We start from the raw sequence: 25,376 nt of genomic DNA, 5'->3' as shown, positions 1-25,376 counted from the left end.
TAAACTGAGCATTTGAGCTGTTCTTTTAAAACATATGTTGTTTCAGTCAAAAGCATGTCTTACCTCGTCTTGCGACCAGCTACCTCCTGAAATAAATAAAACACAAATGTCAATAGACTGAGATGGATCGTCATGATCCCGACAGCGGGTGTTTCGCCAAATTGCTACAAAAAAACCCACTGATAATTCCCATTTCCAAACTCTTTGCCTGTGCCACACAGACAAGAAGTGGATATTCTGGTAGAGACATCGAAAACGGGGGAAAGCATTAGGAATGTTGACGAAAATAGGCGCGATCATGCAACCTACGAGTAAGACTGGGGAGGTCATGGGATTTTACCTGGAGAAGATGTTACAGAAAATTGGATGGAATATTTTAGGATCAGCGTCAGATTTAAATGGGCGGGGGATGGAAATATTATCACTACTTGTGGGGGGAGCAAAAATCAAAGCTGACATTTAAGATAACCTTTTGATAAATTCCATAAGAAATGCAGCAAAGAGAACGTGGAACTCACGGGACGGCCTGGAGACAATATTGCAGATAAAGGCAAGTTGAAGTGGGATAAATACATGAGGATTCCTGGAATTTGGGGCATTGTTGTAGGATGTGGTGAGTCGTTGGAACAGACGGAACATTGACCCAGTTCTGAATTACTGGTAAATGTGGCATTTATTTCAGAAATTATAACCCACCATTTTGTGACTGTGCATTTTCACTTCACCAAACTGTAGTGTAACCCCTCACCTTCAGAAATATCACGCCGTCCTTGTGATCTATCTGTTCCTGTAACTTTGAGAGTTCCTCCTGAATGGACTTTAAATTCTCTTGAATCTCTTGAAGATTTTTCTGCATTGTTTTTACAAGCTTCTTCTCTTCCTCCCGGATCTCTTCCAGTAAGCACTGCTCTTTCTCAGTGAGAATCTGGTGCAGTTCAGCAAACTGGGATGTGATCTGTGACTGAAGGTTGTGTGACTCTTCCTGTCAGATGAAAATTCAAAATCAATATATTGTGTTCCGTCATGACGTGGAATGTGACATTTGGCTAGTCAATGTCGAGTCCTGCAGTGCAGACCAACATGTCCATGCCAGGCTCTGTACGTATCTACACTAATTCCATTTACATCTATTTAATCCATTGCTTTCATTACCTTGGCAATTCAAGAGATCGGCTTAATAAGTCTGAAATAGTCGGTGAAAGTAATGTACAAGCACATCATTCCCATTTCCCCAGTACAATTCCCTGCAACCTGTTCAATTTCATGTGTCCATTAACCCTCATTGGACAGAACCAGGTCACCAGGACTAGCAGACAGCAGCACCACTTAGAATGACAGACTTCACAGATTCATACAGCAAGGGGTGTTAGATACCGACCAAGACGCCCCATCTGCGCTATTTCCACCAGTCCGCATTTGGCCCAGATAGTTCCAAAACTTTTCTCTCCAGGAATTTATTCAAAGACGTTTAAACTGTTGTTATGGTACCTGACTCAACTACCTCCTCTGGCAGTCGTTCCATATACCCACTACCAAAGTTGCCCTTAATGTTCGTATTAACTCTGTTCCCTCTCACCTTAAACCCATGCCCTCGCAATCTCGACGCCCTACTCAGGGTAAAGGACTGAGTATTCACCGGAACATTTCGTTTCATGATATTATACACCTGCAATAGATCATTATTCAGACTCCTGCGCTCCATTTGGTAAAGTCCTTGTCTCTCCAACCTCTCCCAATAGCTCGGGCCCTCGACCACTGAGCTCTATACAGGTGCCCACTTATTACACGCAACATAGGGATTGAATCTACACAAAAACCTTAAATCAATAAGACAAAGCCTCACCTGAACTCCAGAAATGCTCTCTTCCTGTAGCTGTTCCATGTCCTCGATGTCTGATTTCTTTTCTGTGAGAGATTCGAAAGATGATTCCACCTGATCCTGGGGTTGGGTTTCAGATCAGAGAATAAACATGTCAGACAATAAAGAATAGATTACACAATGATGTGATCAAAAACGATTTGGTTTTACCTTGTAGAATTCAACAGCTTCATCTACCGGCATGAAGCTGTGAGACTTGTGTTCCCGCCCAGCTGCACAAATCACACAGATCAGCTTCTTATCCGTTTCACAAAACAGCTTCAGTTCTTCCTGATGTTTCTCGCAGTGAAGTTTACTTTCCTTCTCTGTCCGATTCAGGCTCAGTGCTCGAGCTTTCTCAGCCAGTCTCGCCAAGGCCCGACTCACCCTGAGGGTGCGGTCTGTAAACACCTCTCTACATTCCGGGCAGGAGTTTCTCCCCTCCCTGTCCCAACTCTGTGTGATACAGGAGCGGCAGAAGTAGTGGCCACACTCCAGTGCCACCGGATCGGTGAAGAAATCCAGGCAGATGGGACAAACTGCCTCCTCGGTTAAACTCTCGACCGGGTCTTTCGCAGCCATTGTAACTCCGCCTCTTCCTGCTTCAAAATCCTTTCATTGACGTGGAGCTGCTGACCAACCTCTGCAGTAGCGCGAGTGTCCATTGCCTTCCCGGGCAATGAATGTTATTTGACAATGGACATTAGGTTGCAGGAGAAGGCCACTCAGCCCTTCGAACCAGCACCGCCATTCAACGTGATCATGGCTGATCATCCACAACCATTACCCCGTTCCTGCCTTCTCCCCATACCCCCTGACTCCGCTATCATTTGGAGCCCTATCTAGCTCTCTCTTGAAAGCATCCAGGGAATTGGCCTCCACTGCCTTCTGAGGCAGAGAGTTCCACAGCTTCACAACTCTCTGAGTGAAAATGTTTTTCCTCATCTCCGTTCTAAATGGCCTCCCCCTTATTCTTAAACTGTGGCCCCTGGTTCTGGACACCCCCATCATTGCGAAAATTTTTCCTGCATCTGGCTTATTCAGTCTTTTTATAATTTTATATGTCTCTATACCTCTGTACCTGCACGCCAACTTTCAGTGACTGGTGTACAAGGACACCCAGGTCTCGCTGCACTCCCCCCCTTACCGAACATGACACCATTGAGATAATAATCTGCCTCCTTGTTTTTGTCGCCAAAGTGGATAACCTCACATTTATCTACATTATACTGCATCTGCCACGCATCTGCCCACTCACTGAACCTATCCAAGTCACCCTGCAACCTCCTAACATCCCCTTCGCAGTTCGCACTACCACCCAGCTTTGTATCATCCGCAAACTTGCTAGTATTACTTCTTTCCTTCATCCAAATCATTAATATATATTGTAAATAGTTGCGGCCCCAGCACCGAGCCTTGCAGCACTCCACTCTCCACTGCCTACCTTTCTGAAAAGGACCGGTTTATTCCTACTCTTTGCTTCCTGTCTGCCAACCAATTCTCTATCCATGTCAATACCCTTCCCCCAATACCATGTGATCTAATTTTGCTCACCAACCTCCCGTGTGGGACCATATCAAAGGCTTTCTGAAAGTCTAGATACACTACATCAACTGGCTCTCCTTCATCTATTTTACTTGTCACATCCTCAAAAAATTCCAGAAGATTTGACAAGCAGGATTTCCCCTTCATAAATCCTCGCTGACTTGGAACAATCCTTTAGCCGCTATCCAAATGCGCCGTTATTACCTCTTTAATAATTGACTCCAGCATCTTCCCCACCACCGATGTCAGGCCAACTGGTCTATAATCCCCCCCGCTGTCTCTCTCGCTCCTTTCTTGAAAACTGGGATAACATCAACAACCAGAGATAGCTTTAATGAGAGAGGGAAAGATTCAACAGGAACACAAGGGGCAACCTTTACGCAGAGGGTAGATGATATATGGAACACGCTGGCAGGGGAGCAATTGAGGACGGTGCTACAACGTAGCTTAAAGGGCATTTGAGCAGGTACAGGGATGGGAAAGGTTTAGAGCGAAATGGGCCAGACGCGAGCTGCTGGGACGAGTGTAGATGGGGCATATTGGTCGACACGAGCAAGTTGGGCAGAAAGATCTGCGTCCGTGCAGTTGTACTCGATGATAAATGGTCGGGGCCCGGTGCTAACGAGGCCTCGGGTGTAACTGAGAAGGCGTTGGGCAGTGGAACCCGCCGCCCGCATCTCCGTTCCCAGCCCGGGATCAGGATGGACGGAGACCTCTCTCCGGTCTTATTTTAATCCCCACAGTGCACCTGTCTCTCGTGCGCCAGTCTTCAGGTCAATCTATATTTGGAGACGCGGCGCATCGCTTGATAAATTGTGTTATAGAATCCATTAACCTTTATGCCCGAGTATTTAGGTTTGTCCGCTCACGAGTGACAGTGGGGGGCGGTGAACATTCCGCATCGAAAGCCTGGGATCGAATTTGTTGAATTTCCAACGTCAGTGCAGGTCATTTTCCATCATATTCCCCTTGTTGGAGTCACAGAGTCAAGGAGTGATGCAGCGTGGAAACAGGCCCATCGGCCCAACTTTACTCGCCACCTGGTTGCGTCTCTGTTGAAATCGGTGTGGTCTTTGCTCCTCCCACTGACCACCACAGATGGGAAGATCATTGGCCCCTGTTGCTCCGGACCGAAATTGGACCCCTCTGTCAAATCTCCCGACAGCCCCCATCTATGTTCCCCGGAGAAACAAACACTCTTCTCCGGTCTTATCCTGAACCTGGACCCCGTCATCTCCAAAACCTCTCCAGCAAATATCTCCTGCAACTTCCCGAAGCCTCCCGATTCACTCCTTGTGTTTGGTGAAGGGAAATAGACCAGATTCTCCAGTCGGGGTCCTAACCTGTGCTTCTCATGCCCAGGGCAGCGTTCACCGAGATTTGTGGAGCTTTGGAGATCCGCTCATCAAACACTCTTCTCCTCAGGCGGCCAAACTTTGTGCAGGCGCGCAGTAGGAGCTGGTGGATTTCACCATCGATGTCTGCTTCCGTCTGGGAAGAGGGGCGCCGGCCAGAGGACCCGAGGGTCTCCATCATGACGACCAATTTAAAGAAATGGGACAAATGCACCTGCGGCGCCAACAGAGGTGGTTCCCCTGCAGTCAACCACAGAGCAAGTGGTTCACGGGTCCCCCTCAACCCCTGTCACTCAAAACCTGCCACTGTTGAAGGTGTAGGGAATGCAGTCGCCAATTTGTAGAAAGGACAACTCAAAAACACAATTCAAAAGATTAAGGGGTGGTACCGGTAGAGTTGCTGCCTCACAGCGCCAGAGATCTGGGTTCCATCAGGACTACGGGTGCTGTCTGTACATAGTTTGTACGTTCTCCCCGTGAGCTGCGTGTTCTGTGGTTTCCTCTCACACTCCAAAGAGGTATAGATTTGTAGGTCAATTGGCTTGGTATAAGTGCAAATTGTCCCTCGTGTGTGTAGGGTAGTGTTAATGTGCGGGGATCGCTGGTCGGTGCGGACTCGGTGGGCCGAGGGGCCTGTTTCCGCGCTGTATCTCCAATCTCAACTAAACCAAACTAAACTGCTGTCTCCCCGTTCAGTAGATTTCAAAAGAATTCAAAAGCAAGCTGTACAGTTCAAGTAATTTTGAGTTTATTTCAATGACAGTATTGGAAGCAACAATGCTCGCTCCACAAATTCCATCAGCATGTGCAGTGCCCTACCTGGGGCTCAAACACACTGGATAAGGTGTACACCAACGTAAAGGACGCCTACAGAGCTCTCCCCTGCCCACCCTTGGGACAATCCGATCACCTCTCACTGTTTCTACTAACCGCATACAAACCCCTCATCCGCAAGACCAAACCCACAATAAAGACGGTCAAAATATGGCCCGAGGATGCCACCCTACAACTCCAGGACTGCTTTGATCGCACCGACTGGGACCTGTTTGCACAACAGGCCACCTATGGTTCAGAGGTAGACTTGGAGGAATACGCATCCACTGTGCTCTCCTACATCAACTGCTGTTTGGAGAATGTCACGGAGGACAAGGAGATAAAGATGTTCCCAAACCGGAAACCCTGGATGAACAAGGAGGTACAGAACCTGCTGAGGGCACACAACAATGCCTTTAAATCTGGTGACACTTCAGCATAGTGTTGCCAGATCAAACCTGAACAAAGGTATTAAAAGGGCCAAAGACACCCACAGGCAACGGGTGGAAGACCACTTCAACACCACGGACACCAGAAGCATGTGGCAGGGTGTCAGGGACATCACTGGCTACAAGAGCAGCCCTGCCTGCCCCCACAGCGATATGGCACTGACCAACGAGCTTAACACCTTCTTTGCCCGCTTTGAAACTGCCAAAACCACCTTGAGTGGAAGAACCCCAGCCGAGGCGGAGGGACAGGTCTTGCAACTGGGCACACAGGAGGTACAATGCGCTCTGCAAAGGGTCAACCCACGCAAGGCTGCAGGACCGGATGGAGTTCAAGGAAGGGTACTGAAGGACTGCTGAACAGCTGGCTGAGGTATTCACCAGGATCTTTAACCTGTCATTATCTCTGGCTACGGTCCCCAAGTGCCTGAAGTCGGCTATCATAGTTCCGGTGCCGAAAAAAGCAAAGATCTCCAACCTGAACGACTACCGCCCGGGTTGCCCTAACGCCGATAGTCATGAAGTGCTTTGAGAGGCTGGTCCTCTCACACATCAAATCCAGCATCCCTGACTCACTGGACCCACATCAATTTGCATACAGGGCAAATAGATCCACAGAGGACGCCATCTCTCTGGCTCTTTACACTGTCCTGACTCACGTAGAGAGACAGGGCACGTACGTGAGGATGCTATTCATAGACTATAGCTCCGCCTTCAACACGGTCATCCCCACCAAGCTCATCATCAAATTCCACCAGCTAGGCCTGAGTTCATCGTTATGTGACTGGATCCTGGACTTCCTGCTGGAACGACCGCAGGCAGTGAGAATGGGCCCGCACCTGTCCTCCACTATCACACTGAGTACAAGGCTGTGTTCTGAGCCCCATGCTCTACTCCCTCTTCACACACGACTGTGTTCCTGCATTCGTCACCAACACCATTGTCAAGTTTGCAGACGACACAACGGTGATCGGGCTTATCACCAACGGGGATGAAACAAACTATAGAGCGGAGGTGCAGAACCTGGCGGACTGGTGCTCGGATAACAACCTGTCCCTAAATACCACCAAGACCAAGGAGCTGATCATCAACTTCCGTAAGTCACATAATGGGGAATATGCCCCGATCTCTATCAACGGGGACAGTGTGGAGAGAGTGTCCAGCTTCAAGTTTCTGGGCACTCACATTTCGGAGGACCTAACATGGTCCAATAACACTGCTGCGCTGGTCAAGAAGGCACAACAAAGACTGTTCTACCTAAGAACACTGAAAAAGTCTGGTCTACCCCAACAGCTGCTGACGACCTTCTACCGCTGCACCATAGAGAGCATCCTAACGCATGGCATCCCTGTGTGGTACCTAAGCTGCACGGAGGCAGAAAGGAAAGCTCTACAGCGGGTAGTCCATAGAGCTCAGAGGGCCATCGGAACATAGCTACCAGACTTGGAGGGCATCTACAACACACAATGCCTCAGAAAAGCCACCAGCATCCACAAAGACTATTCACACCCCTGCAACAGTCTGTTCGAACTCTTTCCATCGGGCAGACGATACAAGGCTTTCTACGCCCGCACCTCCAGATTCAGGAACAGCTTCATCCCCAGGGCCATAGCTGCTATGAACCGGTCCTGCTGAGCCGGATGGTCGCAACGCATAGATCAACTTGCACTTTACCCTGTCTAAAACTGTTACATTTGTTTCGTTGGGTTGCTGTTGTCTAAATTACTTAAATTATTGCATCGTATGGGAGGCGCATTCCCAATCTCGTTGTACCCCTGGGTACAATGACAATAAAGATATATTGTATTGTATTGTATTGTATTGTATTGTATTGTATTGTAAATGCGATCTTTCAATTAGCTTGTCGTGTGTGTCAATGGTTGTGTACATTTTCCAAATCACTGAACATGAAATGTATCTATTACATTGAACTAGTCATTGAACGGAGTTAATAATACCGTGACGACTTTTGACCAGAAGGGTCCAATGCCATTACATTTTTAAAATATTTTCACAAAAGTAATTTCTGTTCTGTTGCCGGACGCGTTTAAGGCGTTAAAATGAAAGGATCGACAGCTCTGATTCCACTTGCTGTTTATTTCTCTCTTCCCACATTTACATTCCCCCTGGTTTTATATCCGCGCTCACTGGAGTTTTTACGACGCGGAATTTGGGGATTAAATGGGAGCCGTTCAGCGCCGACCTGTTGTCCACCGGGTTTCTGCCCCACAGCCCCTGAGCCCCGCTCCTGACGCCGGTCCCGGGACCCGACCCTTTTACACACCCGGAGCGGAACCGGAGCAGATTCTCAGCCAGTTTCCATCCCACGTCCAGAAGAAAGGATAAAGTTTCTCCGTGAATTTATTCCCAGTGAAGGTGTGGAGATGGGACTTGGTGTCCGCATCGTAAAACGAAACTGTCCCGGACTCGTAACTGAGATAAACTCCCACCCTCCCGGGGATGGGACGGGCGGGGAGACGGGATGGAGGGGAGGTAAGTGCAGCAAACTCGTCATCCCACCGCCCGATGCTCCAGACTCCAGCCTCCGGGGTCAGTGTGACCGGTCTCTTCCTCTCCACAGACTCTGCGGCGACTCCCAGACTCCAGCCCTCACTCCCCGCCACCTCCACCTCCCAGTAATGTCTCCCTGATGTGAATCCGTCCGATCCCAGCACACACGCACTGCCTGTAAACCTCTTCCCGGTGTCAGAGAGACTCCTCCGGGTCCCGGTCCGTCTCATCCTCTTCCGATCCTCAGACACCTCGAGCTCCGGATGCGCTGTTTCCACATCCAGGGTGACGGAGACTGGGGGGGAGAAGCAGAGAATCAGAGAGTCCCCGGGGGTCGGGGGGAGACTCGGGCAGCGCGACCCCGGGACCGGGGGAGAGGCCGCTCGGCCTCAGGCACAGGCGGGCGGAGAACTGAAACCTTGCCCGGGGTTTCACCCACAACCACATCGGGTAGACAACAGACATCTCCCCCGGAGTTTTTAATCCAGAGATGGCGAGGGGGATTTCGTGAGGTGGGGGAGGGTGGACGGGGAGGAAGAGTGTGGAGAGTGAGGAGGATTGTGAGATTGCGGTGGTGAAGGAGAATCGAAGGGGGGTACACATCTGGAGGCAGATCGGAGCAAGAGGATATTGAGGTTAGCGGTAATTTGAGGATGTTAAAGAGGAGGTAGAGGTGCATGGTGGGGTCGTCATGATCACAGTGAAAAGGGGCAGACACGAGGGGCCAGATGACCTGGCCCTGTTTCTTAGAGTGGAGGGTGAGAGAGAGGGAGGGGTGGCTTGGACCATGGAAGGAAGCAGAGGTTAGGCAGAATACCATGTTCTCATGGGCGGCACGGTGGCGCAGCGGTAGAGTTACCGCCTTACAGCGAATGCAGCGCCGGAGACTCAGGTTCGATCCTGACTACGGGTGCCGTCTGTACGGAGTTTGTACGTTCTCCCCTGACCTGCGTGGGTTTTCTCCGAGTCCTTCGGTTTCCTCCCACACTCCAAAGACGTACAGGTATGTAGGTTAATTGGCTGGGTAAATGTTTTTTTTTTTTAATTGTCCCTAGTGTGTGTAGTATATTGTTAATGTGCAGGGATCGCTGGGCGGCGCGGACCCGGTGGGCCGAAGGGCCTGTTTACGCGCTGTATCTCTAAATCTAAAAATCTAATTTTGCCCACTAACCTCCTATGTGGAACCTTGTCGAAGGCTTTCTGAAAGTCGAGGTACACCACATCCACCGGCTCTCCCCAGTCAAATTTCCTAGTTACATCCTCAAAGAATTCCAGAAGATTAGTCAAGCATGATTTCCCCTTTGTAAATCAATGCTGACTCGGAACAATCCTGTTACTACTATCCAAATGCTCCGCAATTTCGTCTTTTATAATTGACTCCAGCATCTTCCCCACCACTGATGCAAGACTAACTGGTCTATAATTTCCCGTTTTCTCTCTCCCTCCTTTCTTAAAAAGTGGGACAACATTAGCTACCCTCCAATCCACATGAACTGATCCTGAATCTATAGAACATTGGAAAATGATCACCAATGTGCCCACAATTTCTAGCGCCACCCCCTTAAGTACCCTGGGATGCAGACCATCAGGCACTGGGGATTTATTAGCCTTCAGTCCCATCAGTCTACCCAACACCATTTCCTGCCTAATGTGAATTTCCTTCAGTTCCTCCGTCACCCTAGGATCTCTGGCCACTAGAACATTTGGGAGATTGCTTGTATCTTCCTTGGTGAAGACAGATCCATAGTTCCGGTTCAACTCGTCTGCCATTTCCTTGTTCCACATAATAAATTCCCCTGCTTCTGTCTTCAAGGGACCCACATTTGCCTTGACTCTTTTTTTCCTCTTTAAATAACTAAGAAAGCTTTTACTATCCTCCTTTATATTATTGGCTAGTTTACCGTGGAGTGGAGTGCTCATCCTGCAACATGTGGGAGATCAGGGATATTGTCGGTGTCCCTGATGACTACGTGTGCAAGAAGTGTGTCCAGCTGCGGCTCCTGGCAGACCACATTGAACGGTTGGAGCTGCGGTTGGATTCATACAGGAGCATCCACGATGCTGAGAAGATCGTGAATAGCACGTACAGTGAGTTGACCACACAGCAGGTAAAAGTTAAGCGGACAGAAAGGGAACGGGTGGCCACTAGCCAGCGTAGCAGTAGGCAGGTAGTGCAGGAGTCCCCTGCGGTCATCTCCCTCCTAAACAGATATACCATTTTGGATACTGTTGGGGGAGATGGCTCATCAGAAAAGGCAGCAGCAGCCAAGTTCATGGCACCGTGGGTGGTTCTGCGGCAAAGGGGGGGGGGGGGGGGGAGAGTGGAAAGGCTATAGTAATAGGGGATTCAATTGTAAGGGGAATAGATAGGCGTTTCTGCAGCCGCAAATGAGACTCCAGGATGGTATGTTGCCTCCCTGGTGCAAGGGTCAGGGATGTCTCTGAGCGGCTGCAGAACATTCTGGAGGGGGAGGGTGAACAGCCAGTTGTCGTGGTGCACATTGGCACCAACGATTTAGGTAAAAAACGGGATGAGGTCCTACAAGGTGAATTTAGGGAGCTAGGAGATAAACTTAAAAGTAGGACCTCAAATGTAATTAGTCTCTGGATTACTACCAGTGCCACGCGCTAGTCAGAGTAGAAATAGGAGGATATTTCAGATGAATACGTGGCTTGAAAAATGGTGCAAGGGGGAGGGATTCAAATTTCTAGGACATTGGAACCAGTTCTGGGGGAGGTGGGACCAGTACAAACAGGACGGTCTGCACCTGAGCTGGAATGGAACCAATGTCCTTGGGGGAATGTTTGCTAGTGCTGTCGGGGAGGATTTAAACTAATGTGGCAGAGGGATGGGAGCATGAGCAGAGAGACAAAGCGGTGTAAAATTAGGGTAGAAGCAATAGGTAGCAAGGTGAAAAGTAAAAGTGGCAGGCTGACAAATCCAGGGCAAAAAATCAAAAAGGGCCACTTTTCAACATAATTGTATAAGGGGTAAGAGTGTTGTAAAGACAAGCCTGAAGGCTTTGTGTTTCAATGCAAGGAGCATTCATAATAAGGTGGATGAGTTGAATGTGCAGATAGTTATTAATGAATATGATATAGTTGGGATTACGGAGACATGGCTCAAGGGTGACCAAGGCTGGGAGCTGAACATCCAGGGATATTCAATATTCAGGAGGGATAGACAGAAAGGAAAAGGAGGTGGGGTAGCGTTGCTGGTTAGGGAGGAGATTAACGCAATAGAAAGGATGGACATTTGCTTGGAGGATGTGGAATCGATATGGGTAGAGCTGCGAAACACTAGGGGGCAGAAAACGCTAGTGGGAGTTGTGTACAGGACACCTAACAGTAGTAGTAGAGTTGGGGATGGCATCAAACAGGAAATTAGAAATGCGTGCAACAAAGGTAAAACAGTTATAATGGGTGACTTCAATCTACATATAGATTGGGTGAATCAAATTGGCAGAGGTGCTGAGGAAGAGGATTTCTTGGAATGTATGCGGGATAGTTTTCTAAACCAACATGTAGAGGAACCAACGAGAGAGCAGGCTATTCTAGACTGGGTATTGAGTAACGAGGAAGGGTTAGTTAGCAGTCTTGATGTGCGTGGCCCCTTGGGCAAGAGTGACCATAATATGGTTGAGTTCTTCATTAGGATGGAAGTGACATAGTTAATTCAGAAACAACCGTTCTGAGCTTAAAGAAAGGTAACTTTGAGGGTATGAGACATGAATTGGCCAAGATAGACTGGCAATTGATTCTTAAAGGGTTGACGGTGGATATGCAATGGAAGGCATTTAAAGACCGCATGGATGAACTACAACAATTGTTCATCGCAGTTTGGCAAAATAATCAATCAGGGAAGGTAGTGCATCCGTGGCTAACAAGGGAAATTAGGGATAGTATCAAAACAAAAGATGAAGCATACAAATTAGCAAGAAAAAGCAGCCTACCAGAGGACTGGGAGAAATTCAGAATCCAGCAGAGGAGGACAAAGGGCTTAATTAGGAAAGGGAAAATAGATTATGAAAGAAAACTGGCAAGGAACATAAAAACTGACTGCAAAAGCTTTTATAGATATGTGAAGATAAAAAGATTAGTTAAAACAAATGTAGGTCCCTTGCAGTCAAAAACAGGTGAATTGGTCATGGGGAACAAGGACATGACAGACCAATTGAATAACTACTTTGGTTCCGTCTTCACTAAGGAAAACATAAATAATCTGCCGGAAATAGCGGGGGACCGGGGGTCAAATGAGATGGAGGAACTGAGTGAAATCCAGGTTAGTCGGGAAGTGGTGTTAGGTAAATTTAATGGATTAAAGGCCGATAAATCCCCAGGGCCAGATAAGCTGCATCCCAGAGTGCTTAAGGAGGTGGCCCCAGAAATAGTGGATGCATTAGTGATAATTTTTCAAAACTCTTTAGATTCTGAGGATTGGAGGGTAGATAATGGAACCCCACTTTTCAAAAAGGGCGGGAGAGAGAAAACGGGGAATTACAGACCAGTTAGTCTAACGTCGGTCGTGGGGAAAATGCTAGAGTCAGTTATTAAAAATGGTATAGTAGCACATTTGGAAAGTGGTGAAATCATTGGACAAGGTCAGCATGGATTTATGAAAGGTAAATCATGTCTGACGAATCTTATAGAATTTTTCGAGGATGTAACTAGTAGAGTGGATAAGGGAGAACCAGTGGATGTGTTATATCTGGACTTCCAGAAGGCTTTCGACAAGGTCCCACATAAGAGATTAGTATGCAAACTTAAAGCACACGGTATTGTGGGTTCAGTATTGATGTGGATAGAGAACTGGCTGGCAGACAGGAAGCAAAGAGTAGGAATAAACGGGTCCTTTTCAGAATGGCAGGCAGTGACTAGTGGGGTACCGCAAGGCTCAGTGCTGGGACCCCAGCTATTTACAATATATATTAATGATTTGGACGAGGGAATTGAATGCAACATCACCAGGTTTGCGGATGACACGAAGCTGGGGGGCAGTGTTAGCGGTGAGGTGAATGCTAGGAGGCTGCAGGGTGACTTGAATAGGTTAGGTGAGTGGGCAAATGCATGGCAGATGCAGTTTAATGTGGATAAATGTGAGGTTATCCACTTTGGTGGCAAGAACAGGAAAGCAGACTATTATCTGAATGGTGGCCGATTAGGAAAAGGGGAGATGCAACGAGACCTGGGTGTCGTGGTACACCAGTCATTGAAAGTAGGCATGCAGGTGCAGCAGGCAGTGAAGAAAGTGAATGGTATGTTGGCATTCATAGCGAGGGGATTTGAGTATAGGAGCAAGGAGGTTCTGCTGCAGTTGTACAGGGCATTGGTGAGACCACACCTGGAGTATTGCGTACAGTTTTGGTCTCCTAATCTGACAAAAGACATTCTTGCCATAGAGGGAGCACAGAGAAGGTTCACCAGATTGATTCCTGGGATGGCAGGACTTTCATATGAAGAAAGACTGGATAGACTCACCTTCTACTCGCTGGAATTTAGAAGATTGAGGGGGGATATTATAGAAACTTACAAAATTCTTAAGGGGTTGGACAGGCTAGATGCAGGAAGATTGTTCCCGATGTTGGGGAAGTCCAGAACCAGGGGTCACAGTTTAAGGATAAGGGGAGTCTTTTAGGACCAAGATGAGAACGTTTTTTTTCACACAGAGTGGTGAATCTGTGGAATTCTCTGCCACAAAGGGTAGTTGAGGCCTGTTCATTGGCTATATTTAAGAGGGAGTTAGATGTGGCCTTTGTGCCTAAAGGGATCAGGAGGTATGGAGAGAAGGCAGGTACAGGATACTGAGTTAGATGATCAGCCATGATCATATTGAATGGCGGTGCAGGCTCGAAGGGCTGAATGGCCTACTCCTGCACCTATTTTCTATGTTTCTATGTTTCTACCCTCGTACCCCATCTTTTCTCCCCGTATTGCCTTCTTAGTTATCTTCTGTTGCGCTTTAAAAGAGTCCCAATCCTCTGGCTTCCCACTCTTCTTTGCTTTGTTGTACTTCTCTTTTATTTTTATGCTGCCCTTGACTTCCCTTGTCAGCCACGGGTGCCTCTTACTCCCCTTAGAATCTTTCCTCCTCTTTGGGATAAATTGATCCTGCAACTTCTGCATTATTCCCAGGAATACCTGCCATTGCTGTTTCACCGTCTTCCCTGCTAGGGCCTCCTTCCAGTGAATTCAGGCCAGCTCCTGCCTCATGCCTTCCCTTTGCTGTACTGTAATACTGACACTTCCAATTTTCCCTTCTCCCGCTCAATTTTTAAAGTAAAACTTACCATATTGAGATCACTGCCTCCTAATGGCTCTTTTACCTCGAGTCCCCTTTGCTGTTTTTGTTATATGATCATGGCTTGGATGTGAATGTGGGAGGTGTGATTAGTAAGTTTGGGGAGGAAGCAAAAATTGTGGATAGTAGGGAAGGTTGTCAAAGTCTGCAGCAGGATGCAGGGTAATTATCTAAACCTTATTCACATGCAGGGATATCAAATCACGAGAGTGCAGGTTTATATTGAGAGCAAAGTATTTTAAAGTATATCTGAGATTTAGGTTTTACTAGACCAAGTGGATCCGTTGGGCCCAAACCTCTCCTGCATTGGTGCAGCACCCTCTCCTCCCCCCCCCTCCTCTCTCCCTCCCTCCCCCCTACGTCCCTAGAGATAGAATTAAACCTTAAAATGTGAATAACAAAAAATATAACACCGATTTCAATGAAACGTCTTCCATTAGCACCAAAGGGATGACGGTGAGTAAGGTGGGCTTAAAATCGTCGTGCTATCGTGTACCGTTTTGGCTGTAGTTCCGGAACAAACAAACAAACGAGAGGTTTAGTACATAGATTTACACTGAGAATGGGTGATATCTGGAACATGCTACAGAGGGGGTGGTGGAGTGAGATATCATCAATATATTGGAGGTATTTAAATAGGTGAGGTGGAGAAGAATGCCGATGGAATGTGGGCAAATCGATTAGTATAGCTGGGGAAAAGATGGTCATGGGCATGATGGGCCGAAGGGCCAGACTCTGTAATGTACAACCATGGCTCTCAGCTCCAAGAGCACTGAATGACTGAGTCTCCACAGCCACCGGTGCAGGGTCGTTCCCCAGTCTCTGCGTGCAGTAATGTCTCCTTATCTCTGTGCCACATGGTGCAGCCCACATTCTGAGAGAGTGCCCACTCTCCAGACCCCTCTGACAGGGGAACCATCCTCCCTGCATCCAGCCCACTGAGCCCTGTAAGGACTCTGTGTTTCACTGTGATCCCCTCTAATACACTCAAACGCTCGAGTACACAGGCGTAGTCTATCCAATCTCACCCCGCACAGCAAACTCATTGTCCCAGGGACAAGTATTGTCAATCTTTGCCATATTCAACTCTGTGTAAGGTTTATCATGCTGTAGGTATGAAAAAAAGTAAAGATCACAAGAAAATAGCAGGAGGAGTAGGCTCCGCTCCTCAGGTCGACTCCGCCATTCAATGTGATCATGACTGATCTAAGATGGCACCAATTCCTGTTCTATACAAGTTCTCCATAACCGCCAATTTCTCGATCCTTCAAATATCCATCTGTGTTCACTTTGCCTATTCCAATAATCTGACCTATCACTGCCTCCTAGGGAAGAACATTTCAGATGCTCACTGCTGTTTATATGTTATATTTCTAAGGCGTGGATGTGAATGTCAGAGGTATGATTAACAATTTGATAGCAGCAACCTCTATGGTCGGCTAATCAGGAAGGCTGGAACATATGGAATCCAGGGTAGTTAGCCAATGGGTAAACATGTGGCCTGAAGGTGGGAGACAGAGGTCGGAGGTAGAGAGTTGATTTTCAGACTGGAGGCCTGTTGCAAGTGGTGCACCACAATGCTCAATGCTGAGTCCACTGTTGGTCCCTATTTATACAAATGATTAGATAAATGATGTGTATGTGGGTGGCATGGCTAGCAGGTTTGTGGATGAGACTAAAATTCATGAGACATGGTGGAGAGTGAAGAAGGTTGTCTAAGATTAAACTGATCGTAATGAACTGGGCCAACGGACTGAGGAGTGGGAGATGCAGTTTTCTAAACTTCGAGGGCATCTGTTTAAGTTGTGAAGGGAAAGTCTAAAATGTTCTTCAACGGCAACGTTTTAAGGCACTGGGTGGCAGAGAGATAGCTGCCATAGGAGGTGTTAGAGGCGAATACAATTTCTATCGGCAATGTTTGCATCTGTGTTACTAAAAGGCATTATAAACAAGAAGAGGGGAAACTGAACAGGTTTTACCGTGCTTAATGTCAGATGTCTCTCTCCACAGCGTGTTCATTAAAAAGTGGTGATGGAATTTTTCAATCGGCACGGCACCATCTGTCACTGTGAGTGCACTATCTTCATCACTAACCCTGCAAATATTTAGCAGCTGGTTATAAACTGAGCCTCAACAATTTATTTGAGCTGTTACACACAAACATGCAGGGAAGTTAGTGCAGAAATAGCAGGGGCTATGACGGAAATATTTCAAACGTCATTAGAAACAGGGATGGTGCCGGAAGATTGGCGCATTGCGCATGTTGTGCCGTTGTTTAAAAAAGGTTCTAAAAGTAAACCTAGCAATTATAGACCTATTAGTTTGACGTCTGTGGTGGGAAAATTAATGGAAAAGATACTTAGGGACAATATATATAATTATTTGGATAATCAAGGCCTGATTAGAAACAGTCAACATGGATTTGTGCCTGGAAGGTCATGTTTGACTAATCTTCTTGAATTTTTTGAAGAGGTTACCAGGGAAATTGATAAGGGCAAGGCTGTGGATGTTGTCTATATGGACTTCAGTAAGGCATTTGACAAGGTTCCACATGGAAGGTTGATTAAGAAGGTTAAATCGTTGGGTATTAATAGTGAGGTTGCAAGATGGATTCAACAATGGCTGAATGGGAGATACCAGAGGGTAACGGTTGACAATTGTATGTCAGGTTGGAGGCCAGTGTCTAGTGGAGTGCCCCAAGGATCTGTGTTGGGTCCACTGTTGTTTGTCATTTACATTAATGATCTGGATGATGGTGTGGCAAATTGGATTAGTAAATATGCAGATGATACTAAGATAGGTGGAGTAGTTGATAGTGAGGTAGATTTTCAAAGTCTACAGAGAGACTTGGGCCTTTTGGAAGGGTGGGCTGAAAGATGGCAGATGGAGTTTAATGCTGATAAGTGTGAGGTGCTGCATTTTGGTAGGACAAATCAAAATAGGACGTACAGGGTAAATGGTAGGGAATTGAGGAATGCAGTGGAACAGAGGGATCTGGGAATAACTGTGCATTGTTCCCTGAAGGTGGAATCTCATGTGGATAGGGTGGTGAAGAAGGCGTTTGGTATGCTTGCCTTTATAAATCAGAGCATCGAGTATAGAAGTTGGGATGTAATGTTGAAATTGTACAGGGCATTGGTGAGGCCGAATCTGGAGTATGGTGTGCAGTTTTGGTCGCCAAATTATAGGAAGGATGTCGACAAAATGGAGAGGGTACAGAGGAGATTTACTAGAATGTTGCCTGGGTTTCAGCACTTAGGCTACAGAGAGAGGTTGAACAGGTTGGGTCTTTATTCTTTGGAGCGTAGAAGGTTGAGGGGGGACTTGATAGAGGTCTTTAAAATTTTGAGAGGGACGGACAGAGTTGACGTGGGTAGGCTTTTCCCTTTGAGAGTGGGGAAGATTCCAACAAGGGGACATAGCTTCAGAATTGAGGGACAAAGGTTTAGGGGTAACATGAGGGGGAATTTCTTTACTCAGAGGGTTGTGGCTGTATGGAATGGACTTCCGGTGGAAGTGGTGGAGGCTGGCTCGATTTTATTATTTAAGAGTAAATTGGATAGGTATATGGATAGGAGGGGATTGGAGGGTTATGGTCTGAGTGCAGGTAGATGAGACTAGGTCAGGGAGAATGGTCGGCGTGGACTGGTAGGGCCGGACAGGCCTGTTTCCATGCTGTAGTTGTTATATGCAGTGTTTCAGTCAAGAGCATATCCTACCTCCTCTTCCCACCAGCTTCCTCCTGCAAGAAACAAAACACAAATCTGAGTAGACTGAGACGGGACATCCACATCCCGACAACAGGAGTTTCACACAAATCACAACATGCCCCAGAAATGTTCCACTGCCCAGCATTTATTGTCGTCGTCACAGAGACAGAAATTGGATATTGCCCTAGAGATTCTACAAGTGTATTAATAGCAAAATAATAACTAGGGGGAGAATAGGTCTCTTTAAGAGCAAAGGGATAATTAGGATAGGACAGGTCCTCTTAAGTGCTGGCGACCTCAAGGCGTGTTAAGGTGGGTAAATTGCAGGGGTTTTGATTGTGTATCCGAGGGCAAGCCTTCAACAGATCCCTTTAACGCCGCGTAATTCTTTCCCACTAAAGAGGAACATACGACAAACTTTCCAGATGATCTTTTGATTTCCTGGAGATTTTCCATCTTTTCGGGGAAATTTCCAACATTCGCTAACTCAGTGACAGGATCACAGTAACTCATCCCAAGGAGACCGCAGGCAGTACAGAGATCCCGCAGATTATGCGGGAGGCCACTTAGTTTGGGAACAACAGCAGCACAGCTCTGGAACAGACGGGGCATTTACCCAGTTCTCAATTACTGGGAAAAAGCAGCATTTATTTTAGAAATATCCCCTACCATTTTGTGCCTGTGCACTTTCACTTCGCCAAACTGTGGAGTCACCCCTCACCTTCAGAAACACCACACTGTTCTTTTGATCCATCCGTTGCTGCAACTTAAAGAGCTCCTCCTGAATGGAATTTAAATTCTCCTCAATCTCTTCAAGTTTTTTCTCCATTGTATTTAGAATCTTCTTCTCTTCCTCCCGGATATCTGCCAGTACGCGCTGCTCTTTCTCAGTGAGAATCTGATGCAGTTCAGCAAACTGGGATGTGATCTTGGACAGAAGGTTGTGTGACTGTTCCTGTGAAATGAAAGGTGAAGATCAATATTTCATGTCACTGATTATGGTTCCTCGCGTCTTTACTGGTGACATTTGGCCTGTGCATTTTTATTTGCTTTGGCAATTTAATAGTTTTTCTAAATGCATCTAAAGTATCGTGAGGGTAATCTTACAACCCATCAATCCTCTACCCCTAATACAATTCCCAGCTGCCTATTCCTTCTCACGTGTCCATTAATTCCCATTTATCCGTCCACCAACCCCTAGTGGGGTGCCGCAAGGCTCATTTCTGGGACCGCAGTTATTTACAATATATACTAACGGGACAGAAACTGCAATTGGGAAGCAATCAGCAGCAGTAGCAGCAATCAGCAGCAACAGCAGCAATCGGCAGCAACAGCAGCAGCCAGCAGCAATCAGCAGCAGCAGCACCAAGCTGTGTTGCTTGGGAAGTATTGTGTGGGGATAGTAAGGAGTAAGACCTGTGTGATCTCCCGGACAAGTTTCGATCGCCTAGCTTGGGGTCGGAGAGGAATTTCCCGGATTTTTTCTCCCCAAATTGGCCTGGGTTTTTTATCCGGTTTTTCGCCTCTCCCAGGAGACCACTCAGTTCTTTTGGGTGGGCGGTTGGAGCGGTTGGAGCAGCGGCCGGGCGGTAGGTTTAGAAACCGAGCACGGGGCTTTGTTTGGGGAGTACGAGTGCCAGGGCAGTTTATTGTTCTGGGTGTCGGATGTGGGGAATCTGGGAGTCTGATAGTCTTCCAGACATCCACATCTGCGCCAGGTGCGACGAGATGGGGCTCCTAAGGGACCGTATTAGGAACCTGGAGCCGCAGATTGATGACCTCCGTCTGGTCAGGGAGAGTGAGGAGGTTATAGATAGGAGTTACAGAGAGGTGGTCATTCCAAGACCACGGGAGGTAGACAAGTGGGTCACGGTTAGGGAGGGCAAGGAGCAGAGGCAGGGACTAGAGAGTACCCCGGTGGCTGTACCCCTTGGAAATAAGTACTCCTGTTTAAGTACTGTTGGGGGAACAGCCTACCTGGGGGCAGCGACGGTGCCCGGGCCTCTGGCAAGGAGTCCGGCCCTGTTGCTCAGAAGGGTAGGGAAAAGAAGAGGAGAGCGATAGTAATAGGGGACTCTATAGTGAGGGGGTCAGATAGGCGATTCTGTGGACGCAGTCGGGAGACCCGGATGGTGGTTTGCCTCCCTGGTGCCGGTGTGTCTGAGCGTGTCCAGGATATCCTGAAAGGGGAGGGAGAGGAGCCAGAGGTCGTGGTACATATAGGTACCAACAATATAGGTAGGATAAGGGAAGAGGTCCTGAAAGGAGAATTTAGGGGGCTAGGAAGAGAGTTAAAAAAAAGGACTTCCAAAGCAATAATCTCAGGCTTACTGCCTGTGCCACGCGATAGTGAGCATAGGAATGGAGTGAGGTGGAGGATAAATACGTGGCTGAGGGACTGGTGCAGGGAGCAGGGATTCAAGTTTCTGGATCATTGGGACTTCTTCTGGGGGAAGTATGACCTGTACAAAAAGGACGGGTTGCATCTGAACCTGAGAGGAACCAATATCCTGGCGGGGAGATTTGCTAAGGTAATTGCGGAGACTTTAAACTAGTACGGTTGGGGGGAGGGACTCAAACACAGATAGCTAATAGGCAGTGTGTGAGGCAGGAGGCAGAAAAGGGAAACACTCAAACCCAATATGTAGGAGAGAAAGTAGTGAAAAGAAATAAACTGAGAATAAGAAATGATGGGTCCCTTAAATGTGTATATTTTAATGCTAGGAGCATTGTAAGAAAGGTGGATGAGCTTAGAGCCTGGATTGACATCTGGAAGTATGATGTTGTGGCGATCAGTGAAACATGGTTGCAGGAGGGTTGCGATTGGCAATTAAATATTCCAGGATTTCATTGTTTCAGATGTGATAGAATCGGAGGGGCAAGAGGTGGGGGTGTTGCATTGCTTGTCAGGGAGGATATCACAGCAGTGCTTTGGCAGGACAGACTAGAAGGCTCGATTAGGGAGGCTGTTTGGGTGGAACTCAGAAATGAGAAAGGTTTAGCAACACTTATAGGGGTGTATTATAGACCGCCAAATAGGGAACGAGAATTGGAAGAGCAAATATGTAAGGAGATAGCAGATATTAGTAGTAAGCACAGAGTAGTGATTGTGGGTGATTTCAATTTTCCGTATATAGACTGGGAATCACATTCTGTTAAAGGGCTGGATGGTTTGGAGTTTGTAAAATGTGTGCAGGATAATTTTTTGCAGCAATACGTAGAGGTACCTACCAGAGAAGGGGCAGTGTTGGACCTCCTGTTAGGAAATGAGACGGGTCAGGTGACGGAGGTATGTGTTGAGGAGCACTTTGGGTCTAGTGATCACAATGCCATTAGTTTTAATATAATTATGGAGAAGGTCAAATCTGGACCAAGGGTTGAGATTTTGGATTGGAGAAAGGCTAATTTTGAGGAGATGAGAAAGGATTTAAAAGGAGTGAAATGGAACTTTTTGTTTTATGAAAAGGATATAATAGAGAAATGGAGGATATTTAAAGGTGAAATTTTGAGAGTACAGAGTCTTTATGTCCCTGTTCGGTGGAAAGGAAAGAATAATAATTTGAAAGAGCCGTGGTTTTCCAGGGAAATTGGACACTTGGTTCGGAAAAAGAGGGAGATATACAATAAATATAAGCGGCAGGGAGTAAATGAGGTTCTTGAGGAATATAAAGAATGTAAAAGGAATCTTAAGAAGGAAATTAGAAAAGCGAAAAAAAGATATGAGGCTGCTTTGGCAAGTAATGTAAAAGTAAACCCCAAGGGGTTCTACAGATATGTCAATAGCAAAAGGATAGCGAGGGATAAAAATTGGTCCATTAGAGAGTCAGAGTGGACAGCTATGTGCTGAGCCGGAAGAAATGGGGGAGATATTAAACAATTTCTTTTCTTCGGTATTTACCGAGGAGAAGGATATTGAATTATGTGAGGTAAGCGAAACAAGTAGAGTAGTGATGGAAATTATGAGGATTAAAGAAGTGGAGGTACGGACACTTTTGAAAAATATAAAAGCGGATAAGTCTCCAGGTCCTGATAGGATATTCCCTAGGACATTGAGGGAAGTTAGTGCAGAAATAGCAGGGACTATGACGGAAATATTTCAAACGTCATTAGAAACGGGGATGGTGCCGGAAGATTGGCGCATTGCGCATGTTGTGCCTTTGTTTAAAAAAGGTTCTAAAAGTAAACCTAGCAATTATAGACCTGTTAGTTTGACGTCTGTGGTGGGGAAATTAATGGAAAAGATATTTAGGGACAATATATATAATTATTTGGATAAACAAGGCCTGATTAGAAACAGTCAACCTGGATTTGTGCCTGGAAGGTCATGTTTGACTAATCTTCTTGAATTTTTTGAAGAGGTTACCAGGGAAATTGATAAGGGCAAGGCTGTGGATGTTGTCTATATGGACTTCAGTAAGGCATTTGACAAGGTTCCACATGGAAGGTTGATTAAGAAGGTTAAATCGTTGGGTATTAATAGTGAGGTTGCAAGATGGATTCAACAATTGCTGAATGGGAGATACCAGAGGGTAATGGTTGACAATTGTATGTCAGGTTGGAGGCCAGTGTCTAGTGGAGTACCCCAAGGATCTGTGTTGGGTCCACTGTTGTTTGTCATTTACATTAATGATCTGGATGATGGTGTGGCAAATTGGATTATTAAATATGCAGATGATACTAAGATAGGTGAAGTAGTTAATAATGAAGTAGAGTTTCAAAGTCTACAGAGAGACTTGGGCCTTTTGGAAGGGTGGGCTGAAAGATGGCAGATGGAGTTTAATGCTGATAAGTGTGAGGTGCTGCATTTTGGTAGGACAAATCAAAATAGGACATACAGGGTAAATGGTAGGGAATTGAGGAATGCAGTGGAACAGAGGGATCTGGGAATAACTGTGCATTGTTCCCTGAAGGTGGAATCTCATGTGGATAGGGTGGTGAAGAAGGCGTTTGGTATGCTTGCCTTTATAAATCAGAGCATCGAGTATAGAAGTTGGGATGTAATGTTAAAATTGTACAGGGCATTGGTGAGGCCGAATCTGGAGTATGGTGTGCAGTTCTGGTCGCCAAATTATAGGAAGGATGTCGACAAAATGGAGAGGGTACAGAGGAGATTTACTAGAATGTTGCCTGGGTTTCAGCACTTAAGCTACAGAGAGAGGTTGAGCAGGTTGGGTCTTTATTCTTTGGAGCGTAGAAGGTTGAGGGGGAACTTGATAGAGGTTTTTTTAATTTTGAGAGGGACGGACAGAGTTGACCTGGGTAGGCTTTTCCCTTTGAGAGTGGGGAAGATTCCAACAAGGGGACATAGCTTCAGAATTGAGGGACAAAAGTTTAGGGGTAACATGAGGGGTAACTTCTTTACTCAGAGGGTGGTGGCTGTATGGAATGGGCTTCCGGTGGAAGTGGTGGAGGCAGGCTCGATTTTATTATTTAAGAGTAAATTGGATAGGTATATGGATAAGAGGGGATTAGGGGGTTATGGTCTGAGTGCAGGTAGATGAGACTAGGTCAGGGAGAGTGGTCGGCGTGGACTGGTAGGGCCGAACGGGCCTGTTTCCTTGCTGTAGTTGTTATATGGTTATATGGTTATATGATTTAGACGAGGGAATTAAATGTAATATCTCCAAGTTTGCAGATGCCACAAAGCTGGGCGGCAGTGTGAGCTGCGAGGAGGATGTTGTGAGGCTGCAGGGTGAGTTGGATAGGTTGGGTGAGTGGGCAGATGCATGGCAGATGCAGTAAAATGTGGATAAATGTGACGTTATCCACTTTTGTGGCAAGAACAAGAAGGCAGATTATTATCTGAATGGTGTCAGATTAGGAAAAGGGGAGGTGCAAGGAGACCTGGGTGTCCTTGTACATCAGTCAATGAAAGTAAGCATGCAGGTAGAGCAGGCAGTGAAGAAAACTAATGGCATGTGAGAGGATTTAGGTTTAGGAGCAAGGATGTCCTACTGCAGTTGTGCAGGGTCCTGTTGAAACCACACCTGGAATATTGTGTGCAGTTTTGATCTCCTAAATTAAGGAAGGACATTCTTGCTATTGATGGAGTGCAGTGTAGGTTCATCAGGTTAATTACCGGGATGGCAGGACTGAAAGAATTGTATTCACTGGAATTTCAAAGGATGACAGGGGATCTTATAGAAACATGTAAAATTCTTTAGGGATTGGAGAGGCTAGATGCGGGAAAAATGTTCCTGATGTTGGGGGAGTCCAGAACCAGGGGTTATAGTTAAAGAATAAGGGATAGGTCATGATCATATTGAATGGTGGTGTTGGCTCGAAGGGCCAAATGGCCTACTCCTGCACCTATTTTTCTATTTAGGACTGATATAATAATAATATATTCCTTTATTCGTCCCCCACTGGTGAAATTTACAATGAGATGAGGAAAAAAAATTCACCCAAAGAGTTGCGAATCTATGGAATTCTCTGCCTCGGAAGGCAGTGGAGGCCAATACACTGGATGTTCTCAAGAGTTACATATAGCTGTTAGGGCTAACGGAATCAAAAGATATGGGGAAAAAGCAGAAACGGGGTACTGAATTTGGACCCTAATTCAGCCATGATCATGCTGAATGGCGGTGCTGGCATGAAGGGCCGAATGGCCTACTCCTGCACCTATTGTCTCTGCAGCGCCCGAGTTCAGGATCGAACCCGCTCGCCAGAACTAGGAGACAGCAGCACTACTTGTGTCACTGCGCTGCCCTGTTATTACACGCATCACAGGGATCAAACCTGCACAAGATCAGGAAATCGAAACTTAAAAGCCTCACCAGAACTCCAGAAATCTTCTCTTTCTGTTGCTGTTCCATTTGCTGGATCTCTGATTGATCTTTC

The 25,376-nt window shown here is 46.6% G+C and overlaps 2 protein-coding genes across 2 annotated transcripts; both read right to left on the bottom strand.

The window, feature by feature from the left end:
• Positions 1–59: 59 nt before the first annotated feature.
• LOC144590486 (zinc-binding protein A33-like) lies at positions 60–4,936 on the bottom strand. Its single transcript, XM_078395070.1, has 5 exons — positions 4,747–4,936; positions 2,030–2,259; positions 1,844–1,939; positions 749–982; positions 60–86 (listed from the first exon to the last, which is right to left on the bottom strand). The coding sequence occupies exons 1-5, from the start codon at positions 4,934–4,936 to the stop codon at positions 60–62; spliced, it is 777 nt and encodes a 258-aa protein (XP_078251196.1).
• Positions 4,937–8,026: 3,090 nt separating this feature from the next.
• Positions 8,027–25,376, bottom strand: LOC144590487 (zinc-binding protein A33-like). The gene is made up of 5 exons (XM_078395071.1): positions 25,313–25,376; positions 19,258–19,491; positions 18,546–18,568; positions 16,806–16,921; positions 8,027–8,823 (listed from the first exon to the last, which is right to left on the bottom strand). Exons 1-5 carry the CDS (start codon positions 25,349–25,351, stop codon positions 8,294–8,296), a joined length of 942 nt encoding a protein of 313 aa, XP_078251197.1. The 5' UTR covers positions 25,352–25,376; the 3' UTR covers positions 8,027–8,293.

This window comes from Rhinoraja longicauda, unplaced genomic scaffold (assembly GCF_053455715.1).
Source record: "Rhinoraja longicauda isolate Sanriku21f unplaced genomic scaffold, sRhiLon1.1 Scf000197, whole genome shotgun sequence".
Classification (NCBI taxonomy): domain Eukaryota; kingdom Metazoa; phylum Chordata; class Chondrichthyes; order Rajiformes; family Arhynchobatidae; genus Rhinoraja; species Rhinoraja longicauda.
This window is presented reverse-complemented; position numbering and strand designations above follow the sequence as displayed.

Coding starts and splice junctions, on each gene's coding strand:
- LOC144590486 (XM_078395070.1), bottom strand. CDS start 4,936: ATGGAGACCCTCGGGTCCTCTGGCCGGCGCCCCTCTTCCCAGACGGAA. Junction 1,940..2,029: donor AAGCTGTTGAATTCTACAAG/GTAAAACCAAAT, acceptor ACCCAACCCCAG/GATCAGGTGGAATCATCTTT. Junction 983..1,843: donor AGAGCATTTCTGGAGTTCAG/GTGAGGCTTTGT, acceptor TTCATCTGACAG/GAAGAGTCACACAACCTTCA.
- LOC144590487 (XM_078395071.1), bottom strand. CDS start 25,351: ATGGAACAGCAACAGAAAGAGAAGATTTCTGGAGTTCTG. Junction 19,492..25,312: donor AGAAGATTTCTGGAGTTCTG/GTGAGGCTTTTA, acceptor TTCATTTCACAG/GAACAGTCACACAACCTTCT. Junction 8,824..16,805: donor GACATCTGACATTAAGCACG/GTAAAACCTGTT, acceptor TCTCCCCCCCAG/TCTCCGTCACCCTGGATGTG.